General features: G+C 47.7%; 1 protein-coding gene across 1 annotated transcript in view; it reads left to right on the forward strand.

Annotated features, from left to right (window-relative positions):
* The window catches only part of smarcal1 (SWI/SNF related, matrix associated, actin dependent regulator of chromatin, subfamily a-like 1), a 129,518-nt gene extending 119,664 nt beyond the window's left edge, over positions 1–9,854 (forward strand). The window contains exons 15-16 of the mRNA XM_078229161.1: positions 8,719–8,812; positions 9,166–9,854. Of these exons, the coding sequence (XP_078085287.1) occupies positions 8,719–8,812; positions 9,166–9,399 (328 nt within the window). The 3' untranslated portion in view covers positions 9,400–9,854. The remainder of the gene's footprint in view (positions 1–8,718; positions 8,813–9,165) is intronic.
* Positions 9,855–10,805: the final 951 nt, after the last annotated feature.

Genomic DNA, 10,805 nt, shown 5'->3' on the forward strand with positions numbered 1-10,805 from the left:
TCCTCCCTCTTGCACTGACTATAACCCTTCTCTGTTTGCGAGCTAACTTCCTCGCTCCCAGTCACCTCGTCTTGATCCCCTCCCCCCAACCTATCTAGTTTAAACTCTCCCCAGCAGTCTTAGACAACCTTCCCGCCAGGATATTGGTCCCCCTGGGATTCAAGGCGCACCCGTTTTTTGTGTACAGGTCACACCTGCCCCTAAAGAGGTCCCAATGGTCCAGGAACCTGAATCCCTATCCCCTGCACCAGTCCCTCAGCCACGCATTCATCCTCCACCTCACTCCATTCCTGTCCTCACTTTCTCTAATTTCCTTTGTGAGCCATGGATTGAACAAAGAACAATACAGCACAGGAACAGGCCCTTCGGCCCTCCAGGCCCGTGCCGCTCCCTGGTCCAAACTAGACCATTCTTTTGTATCCCTCCATTCCCACTCCGTTCATATGGCTATCTAGATAAGTCTTAAACGTTCCCAGTGTGTCCGCCTCCACCACCTTGCCTGGCAGCGCATTCCAGGCCCCCACCACCCTCTGTGTAAAATATGTCCTTCTGATATCTGTGTTAAACCTCCTCCCCCCCTTCACCTTGAACCTATGACCCCCTCGTGAACGTCACCACCGACCTGGGGAAAAGCTTCCCACCGTTCACCCTATCTATGCCTTTCATAATTTTGTACACCTCTATTAAGTCTCCCCTCATCCTCCGTCTTTCCAGGGAGAACAGCCCCAGTTTACCCAATCTCTCCTCATAGCTAAGCCCCTCCATACCAGGCAACATTCTGGTAAACCTCCTCTGTACTCTCTCCAAAGCCTCCACGTCCTTCTGGTAGTGTTGCGACCAGAACTGGACGCAGTATTCCAAATGCGGCTGAACCAACGTTCTACACATCTGCAACATCAGACCCCAACTTTTATACTCTATGCCCCGTCCTATAAAGGCAAGCATGCCATATGCCTTCTTCACCACCTTCTCCACCTGTGACGTCACCTTCAAGGATCTGTGGACTTGCACACCCAGGTCCCTCTGAGTATCTACACCCTTTATGGTTCTGCCATTTATCGTATAGCTCCTCCCTACATTATTTCTACCAAAATGCATCACTTCGCATTTATCAGGATTGAACTCCATCTGCCATTTCTTTGCCCAAATTTCCAGCCTATCTATATCCTTCTAGAACATAGAACATAAAACAGTACAGCACAGAACAGGCCCTTCGGCCCACGATGTTGTGCCGAGCTTTGTCTGAAACCCAGATCAAGCTATCCCACTCCCTATCATCCTGGTGTGCTCCATGTGCCTATCCAATAACTGCTTAAATGTTCCTAAAGTGTCTGACTCCACTTGAGTGGCAACCTTTAGAGATCTGAGAAATATGGACCCCAAGATCTCTCTGTTCCTCCACATTCTTCAGAACCCTACCTTTGACCCTGTAATCCACATTTAAATTTGTCCTACCAAAATGAATCACCTCGCATTTGTCAGGGTTAAACTCCATTTGCCATTTTTCAGCCCAGCTCTGCATCCTAGCTATATCTCTTTGCAGTCTTCTGTAGCTTTTGACAATGCTCCTCACTATCTGCAAGTCCTGCCAATTTCGTGTCGTCCGCAAACTTACTGATCACCCCAGTTACACCTTCTTCCAGATCGTTTATATAAATCACAAACAGCAGAGGTCCCAATACAGAGCCCTGCGGAACACCACTAGTCACAGGCCTCCAGCCGGAAAAAGACCCTTCCACTACCACCCTCTGTCTTCTGTGACCAAGCCAGTTCTCCACCCATCTCGCCACCTCCCCCTTTATCCCATGAGATCCAACCTTTTTCACCAGCCTACCATGAGGGACTTTGTCAAACGCTTTACTAAAGTCCATATAGACGACATCCACGGCCCTTCCCTCGTCAACCATTCTGGTTACTTCTTCAAAAAACTCCCCCAGGTTAGTGAGGCATGACCTCCCTCTCACAAAACCATGCTGACTATCGTTAATGAGTTTATTCCTTTCTAAATACGCATACATCCTATCTCTAAGAATCTTCTCCAACAACTTCCCCACCACGGACGTCAAGCTCACCGGCCTGTAATTACCCGGATTATCCTTCCTACCCTTCTTAAATAACGAGACCACATTAGCTATCCTCCAATCCTCTGGGACCTCACCTGCGTCCAGTGATGAGACAAAGATTTGCGTCAGAGGCCCAGCGATTTCATCTCTCGTCTCCCTGAGCAGCCTTGGATAGATTCCATCAGGCCCTGGGGATTTGTCAGTCTTTATCTTCTCTGACAAACCTAACACTTCCTCCCTTGTAATGGAGATTTTCTCCAACGGTTCAACACTCCCCTCCGAGACACTCCCAGTCAACACATCCCTCTCCTTTGTGAATACCGACGCAAAGTATTCATTTAGGATCTCCCCTACTTCTTTGGGCTCCAAGCATAATTCCCCACTTTTGTCCCTGAGAGGTCCGATTTTTTTCCCTGACAACCCTTTTGTTCCTAACGTATGAATAAAATGCCTTGGGATTCTCCTTAATCCTGTCTACCAAGGACATTTCGTGACCCCTTTTTGCCCTTCTAATTCCCCGTTTGAGTTCTTTCCTACTTTCTTTGTACTCCTCCAGAGCTCCCTCTGTTTTTAGCTGCCTGGACCTAACATACGCCTCTCTTTTCTTTTTGACCAGTCCCTCAATTTCCCTGGTTATCCACGGTTCTCGAATCCTACCCTTCCTATCCTTTTTTGCAGGCACATGCCTGTCCTGCAGCCCTAACAACTGTTCCTTAAAAGACTCCCACATGCCAGATGTGGATTTACCCTCAAACAGCCTCTCCCAATCAAGAGCTGCCAATTTCTGCCTAATCCCACTAAAGTTAGCCTTCTCCCAATCCAACACCTTACCCTTGGGACACCACTCATCCTTTTCCATCACTATCCTAAAGCTAACAGAATTGTGGTCACTATTTGCTACATGTTCCCCTCCCAAAACTTTGAAGACCTGACCGGGCTCATTCCCCAGTACTAGGTCCAGTATAGCCCCCCTCTCTCAAAGAACAGTACAGCACAGGAAACAGGCCCTTCGGCCCTCCAAGCCTGTGCCGCTCCTTGGTCCAACTAGACCAATCGTTTGTATCCCTCCATTCCCAGGCTGCTCATGTGACTATCCAGGTAAGTCTTAAACGATGTCAGCGTGCCTGCCTCCACCACCCTACTTGGCAGCGCATTCCAGGCCCCCACCACCTTCTGTGTAAAAAACGTCCCTCTGATGTCTGAGTTATACTTCGCCCCTCTCAGCTTGAGCCCGTGACCCCTCGTGATCGTCACCTCCGACCTGGGAAAAAGCTTCCCACTGTTCACCCTATCTATACCCTTCATAATCTTGTACACCTCTATTAGATCTCCCCTCATTCTCCGTCTTTCCAAGGAGAACAACCCCAGTCTACCCAATCTCTCCTCATAGCTAAGACCCTCCATACCAGGCAACATCCTGGTAAACCTTCTCTGCACTCTCTCCAATGCCTCCACGTCCTTCTGGTAGTGCGGCGACCAGAACTGGACGCAGTACTCCAAATGTGGCCTAACCAGAGTTCTATACAGCTGCATCATCAGACTCCAGCTTTTATACTCTATACCCCGTCCTATAAAGGCAAGCATACCATATGCCTTCTTCACCACCTTCTCCACCTGTGTTGCCACCTTCAAGGATTTGTGGACTTGCACACCTAGGTCCCTCTGTGTTTCTATACTCCTGATGACTCTGCCATTTATTGTATAACTCCTCCCTACATTATTTCTTCCAAAATGCATCACTTCGCATTTATCCGGATTAAACTCCATCTGCTACCTCTCCGCCCAATTTTCCAGCCTATCTATATCCTGCTGTATTGCCCGACAATGCTCTTCGCTATCCGCAAGTCCAGCCATCTTCGTGTCATCCGCAAACTTGCTGATTACACCAGTTACACCTTCTTCCAAATCATTTATATATATCACAAATAGCAGAGGTCCCAGTACAGAGCCCTGCGGAACACCACTGGTCACAGACCTCCAGCCGGAAAAAGACCCTTCGACCACTACCCTCTGTCTCCTATGGCCAAGCCAGTTCTCCACCCATCTAGCCACTTCTCCTAGTATCCCATGAGCCTTAACCTTCTTAACCAACCTGCCATGTGGGACTTTGTCAAATGCCTTACTGAAATCCATATAGACGACATCCACGGCCCTTCCTTCATCAGCCGTTTTTGTCACTTCCTCAAAAAACTCCACCAAATTTGTAAGGCACGACCTCCCTCTTACAAAACCATGCTGTCTGTCACTAATGAGATTGTTCCGTTCTAAATGCACATACATCCTGTCTCTAAGAATCCTCTCCAACAACTTCCCTACCACGGACGTCAAGCTCACCGGCCTATAATTTCCTGGGTTATCCCTGCTACCCTTCTTAAACAACGGGACCACATTCGCTATCCTCCAATCCTCAGGGACCTCACCCGTGTCCAAAGAAGTAACAAAGATTTCCGTCAGAGGCCCAGCAATTTAATCTCTCGTCTCCCTGAGCAGTCGAGGATAGATGCCATCAGGCCCTGGGGCTTTGTCAGTTTTAATGTTCCCTAAAAAACCTAACACTTCCTCTCTTGTAATGGAGATTTTCTCTAACGGGTCAACACCTCCCTCCGAGACACTCCTGGTTAACACGCCCCTCTCCTTCGTGAATACCGATGCAAAGTATTCATTTAGGAGGGGGGCTATCTACATATTGTTCCAAAGAACCCTCCTGTACGCATTTTACAAATTCCTCCCCATTCAGAGTCCCAGCTCTCAGCGATTTCCAGTCTATGCCAGGGAAATTGAAGTCTCCCACGACAACAACCCTATTTTTCCTGCACCTATCCAGTATCTCCTGACATATCCGTTCTTCCACTTCCCTCGGGCTGTTGGGGGGACTGTAGTATACCCCCAACATAGTGACTGCGCCCTTCCTGTTTCTAAGCTCCACCCAGAGTGACTCGTTACACGACCCCTCTGAATTGTCCTCCCTCTGCACCGCTGTAATATGCTCTCCCACTAATACTGCTACTCCCCCACCTCTTTTGGCCCCTCCTCTGTTTCGCCTAAAACACTTGTACCCCGGAATATTCAGCTGCCAGTCCTGTCCCTCTTTCAACCAAGTCTCTGTCACCGCAACCACATCCAAATTCCTCGTGAGCATTAAGGCCCTAAGTTCGTCTGTCTTACCTGCTACGCTCCTTGCATTGAAGTATAAGCACTCCAGACCTCCAGGCCCAGTGAGGTCATCCTCCCCCAGAGTGCTCTTCTTCTTTGCCAGCCTTGTCCCAGCCCCAAGCTCGTCCCCAGCCTCCACACTTGTAGACCTAATATTTTGATCCCCACCCCCCTGCCATACTAGTTTAAACCCCCCCGAACTGCACTAGCAAAACTCCCAGCCAGGATATTCGTGCCCTTCCAACTTAGTTGTGACCCGTCCTTCTTGTACAGGTGCCATCCTCTCCTGAAAACTTCCCATTGATCTAGGAAAATGAAGTCCTCCCTCCTGGACCAGTCCTTTAGCCAAGCATTCAATTGTACTAACTCCCTATTCTTAGCCTCACTGGCACGAGGCATTGGGAGCAGCCCAGAGATGGCCACCCTAGTGACCCTACTTTTTAGTCTATTTCCCAACTCCCTGAATTGCTCTCGTAGGATCCCCCTGCTCTTCCTATCTACGTCATTTGCACCAATGTGTACAATGACATCTGTTTCTTTATCTTCCCCTTTTAGGATGCCTCCGATCCGCTCGGTGACATCCATTACCCCAGCACCAGGTAGGCAGACTACCATCCTGGAGTCCCGTTCGCACCCACAGAATCGCCTGACCGTGCCTCTGACCGACGCATCCCCCACCACTATTGCGCTCCTAACCCCTCTCTTTCCTTTCCAGGCCACAGAGCCTGACTCTGTGCCAGTGACCTGGTCACTGTGGCTTACCCTCAAAGACTATTTCCTCGGGTGGATGGAGCTATTACAAGGGGGCATAACTATAGGGTTCATGGTGGGAGATATAGGAAGGATATCAGAGGTAGGTTCTTTATGCGGAGAGTGGTTGGGGTGTGGAATGGACTGCCTGCAGTGATAGTGGAGTCAGACACTTTAGGAACATTTAAGCGGTTATTGGGTAGGCACATGGAGCACACCAGGATGATAGGGAGTGGGATAGCTTGATCTTGGTTTCAGATAAAGCTCGGCACAACATCGTGGGCCGAAGGGCCTGTTCTGTGCTGTACTGTTCTATGTTCTACCCCTGGAGAGTCATCCTCCTCCACACTATCCAAAACAATATACTTGTTTTGGAGTGGGACAACCACAGGTGACCCCTCCACTAATTGCTCACTCCCCTCCCCTCTCACACCTGTCGCCGAGCCCTTCCTATTATGAGAGACAGCCACTGGAGTACTCTCTGGTACGTTACCCTTCTGACCTTTACTCCTCCTAACTGTGACCCACGTGTCTTCCTCCCGATGCCCCGGTGTAACTAGTTCCCTATAACTCATGTCAATTATTCTCTCATTCTCCCTGACTAGACCAAGGTCAGCAATCTGCTGCTCCAGTTCCGTGACGCGGTCCCTCAGGAGCTGCAGTTCCACGCACCTGGCGCAAATGTGGTCCTCCGGGAGGCTAGGTGTTTCCAGGAACTCCCACACCGGAAGCACCGAACTGGCCTATCACTCATAGTTACCCTTATCTTATATAGGTTTGGATAAAAATAACTTACCCTGCCTCGCCCTTACCGCCTAAGCCCTGTGAGCCAAAGCCCTGACAGCTTTCACTCAGCTTCCCACTCACTCCACAGCCCGCTCCCGGCGCTGCCCGCTGTATACTGCAGCCTACCTTTTATACTTCGCGTGCTTAAAAAACCCTTCCCAGACTCCTTAGCAGCCCACTTCCGGTTTTCACTTTAAACTTAAGAAAAATACTACTACAAAAGTAAAGGCCGAAAAAAAACACACACACTAGCGGACTAATTAAATAAATAATTCAATCAATCTCTCACCAGCACTGCTGCCTCCAATCACTCCCTCTCTGCTTGCTCCAGTGGAACAATGATTGGCCTTCTTTTCTTGAGCTGTTGGAAGCTGCCTGCACAGAAACTAACTCAGCACAAACCCTTGGCATTCAGTCTCCCAGTGAAGGCTTACTGCAAAGTTGAAAGCCATTCGGCCCATCGATTCTGTGTAAGATCTTCACAAGAGCAACTTGCTGAGTGCCATTTTCCTGTCTTTTTCCTGTAGCTCTGTAAATTTTTCCTCTTCAAGCATTTATTCAAATCCAATTGGAAGTTACAATTGAATCTTCCCCCACAGCTCTCTCAGGCATTGCATTCCAGATTCTAAGCACTGTGTTAACAGATGTTTCTCCTCATGTCACCGTTACTACTTTGCCAGTCACCTTAAATGAGTATCTCCTGATTCTCGATCATTCCACCAATAGGAACACATTTTCTCTATCTACTCTGTCCAGACCCCTCATGATGTCAAATCTCTCTCTGTTATTCAAGGAGAATAAGAATAGCCCCAGCTTCTTCAATCAGAAGTTCCTTGTCTCTGGAACTATATTCTTTTTAAGTCTGCACCCTCTTAGATGCCTTCACCAAGTGCAGAATTGGAAGCACTGCTCTCCTAGTCCATGAGGCTTTGTTCCACCCATTTCACAGATATACCCGGATGGCTCCAGGTTAAACTATAAGGACAGGTTTCAGAAACTTTACATAAATTGCAAGCAAGGCAGCAGAGGTAGAGTCCAGGACCCCGGGAGAAGGATCTAGTCCCACAGGGCAGGGCACCAGGGGAAGGGCTCAGTCCCACAGGGCAGGGCACCAGGGGAAAGGCTCAGTCCCACAGGGCAGGACCCCAGGGGAAGGGCCCAGTCCCACGGGGCAGATGGGGATAGTATAGGAGAAGATGTTATAGAACATAGAAAAGCTACAGCACAAACAGGCCCTTCGGCCCACAAGTTGCGCCGAACAATTTCCTTACCTTCTAGGCTCATCTATAACCCTCTATCTTCTAACCTCCATGAACCTATCCAAAAGTCTCTTAAAAGACTCAATCGAATCCACTTCCACCACCACTACCGGCAGCCGATTCCACGCACCCACCACCCTCGGAGTGAAAAACTTACCCCTAACATCTCCTCTATACCTACTCCCCAGCACCCTAAACCTGTGGCCTCTCGTGACAACCATTTCAGCCCTGGGTAAAAGCCTCTGAGAATCCATAAGACCATAAGACATAGGAGCGGAAGTAAGGCCATTCGGCCCATCGAGTCCACTCCACCATTCAATCATGGTTGATTTCAACTCCATTTACCCGCTCTCTCCCACTCTATCAATACCTCTCAACATCTTAGACACCTCTATCAGGTCACCTCTCATCCTTCGCCTCTCCAAGGAGAATAGCTCTCTCAACCTATCCTCATAAGGCATACCACTTAATCCTGGCAACATCCTCGTAAATCTCCTCTGTACCCGTTCCATGGCTTCCACATCCTTTCTGTAATGAGGCGACCAGAACTGGGCACAGTACTCCAGGTGGGGTCTGACCAGGGTCCTATACAGCTGCAGCATTATCTCCCGATTTCTAAACTCAATTCCTTTATATAGATTAGAAAGCAGAGATTCCGTGCCATTGCTGCTACCGTTTACTAACCTCTCCTTTAACTATCTCTCCAGGCCCATGATTCAGGAAAAGGTGAAGATTCTTGGACAGGCCGGTCTGTCAGAAAACAACTTTTCAGAGACTGAAACTACAGATTATTTTCACCGGGTAACTAGCTGTTTCGTCAACTCAGCATTTTCCTCATCTACCCTGTGCTGTACCTGTCCTGGGAGTGTTTGATGGGGACAGTGTAGTGGGAGCTTTACTCTGTATCTAACCCCGTGCTGTACCTGTCCTGGGAGTGTTTGATGGGGACAGTGTAGAGGGAGTTTTATGCTGTGCCATGTAGTCCAGCAGGTTTGCAGATGCTCGTGTATCCTGTGCTGGTTTTATTGGGTTTGGGGGTGGATATTTCTTTTAGTGTGAATTTGGGCTGTTTGGTTTGGTTAGGACTCCTGATTTTTGATCACCTTCACTCTGTTTATTTGTTGTCTTTTAACCAGAATTATTTTTATCTATAGGGTCCGAGGCAGGCAAAAATGGTTGACTTTTTCCAAATGGCTTTTGATGATTCTGAAGGCATTGATGATGAAACTCTTCTGCTTGGAACAGCTGATGCCTGTGTTGATTCTCAGCTCACTGTAACCGGCAGTGGAAACAGCTCCAGCACTGACACTGGAAATGTCCAACAAACTAACCATTCAGAGAGTTCTGTGAAGAAGAGGCGTATCGAGAACTATTTTGTGAAACAGTGAGCATTGCTTTGACGCAAGAAATTTAACCAAAACTCTGCATGAATACCGTCACCCTGTGGGTCGGCGCGTACTTGTACAATTTGTAAATAAAATAAAAATATTTCAATCCTGAACTGAAGCATTTTTTAAGAGGAATGAAACTGAGAAACACATGTTTTGAGAAATGTTAGTATTTGTTGGAGGGCATTTACAGATCTCCCAGCACATTCCCAGCAGGAGGTGGCGGGGGGGCGGGTGTATGAGTGAGCGTGAGCTGGAGTGGGTGAGTGTGGAGGATGGGAACAGTCAGGTTTCTTCTCCACTCATCCAATATAAAGCTATGTATTTCTGCTCCTTCCAAACCAAATAACATCACTGACAAGATTTGCTCAGCTTTCATTCTCACAGAAGTTTTATCGATATTAGGCAATTGTTGGAAGATTTTATATATACTTCTAATAAAAATCATAAATGGTTTCTGTTTTTAAGAGTAACTATTATTTTCTCAAAGTGAAGGATGTAGAAGATCATGGATATGGTGACCAGCCAAGGTCTTTGCTCGAGGATAGAGGAATCCAAACATCGAGGGCTGAGGTTTAAGGTGAGAGGGGAAAGATTTAAAAGGGACCCAAGGGGCACCAACTTCACATGGGGTGGTGCGTGTATGGAATGAGCTGCCAGAGGAGGTGGTAGAGGCGGGTACAATTACAACATTGAACAGGCATTTGGACAGATACATGGGTGGGAAAGGGTTTGAGGGATATGGGTTAAACGCAGGCAATTTAGGAAACCTGGTCGGCATGGACAGGTTGGGCCAAAGGGCCTGTTTCCGTGCTGTATATCTCTGATTCTACAACTCTGTTAGTGCTGAGGATTGGAGTTTCCAAATCTGTGCCATCCCATCAACAGAACAGATCAAAGATCTTCGATCTGAAGGATTTCCGAAATGATTCTTTCCTCGGGTCCTGCCACCAGCAGCAACAAGAGAATAGTTGATCTCTTTGAGGCGGAGACAGATAAAATTATCATGGGAATGGGGAAATGACTGAAATATTGAACAAATATTTGGGTCTTCACAGTTTCATACCAGAAATAAAGGGTAACCAAGGGGCTAAAATGATTTTTCAAATTTCCCTAGATTCTAAAACAATCCCAGTTGATTGGAAATTAGCAAATGTAGGGCAAGAAATCAGGGAACTACAAACTAGTTAGCCTGGCACCAACCATTAGAAAAATAAATATTATTAAGGAAGTTTTAACAATGGACTTGGAACACCATTGGATGATCAGGCAGTGCCAACGTGGTTTTACCAAAGGGAAATCCAGTTTGACAAATTTATTAGACCGTTTTGAGAAAGTGACCAAGGAGGTGGATGGGGGCAAGGCAGTGGACGTGGTATATATGGATTTTAGTAAGGCGTTTGATA

This window comes from Mustelus asterias, chromosome 14, assembly GCF_964213995.1.
Source record: "Mustelus asterias chromosome 14, sMusAst1.hap1.1, whole genome shotgun sequence".
Lineage (NCBI taxonomy): Eukaryota > Metazoa > Chordata > Chondrichthyes > Carcharhiniformes > Triakidae > Mustelus > Mustelus asterias.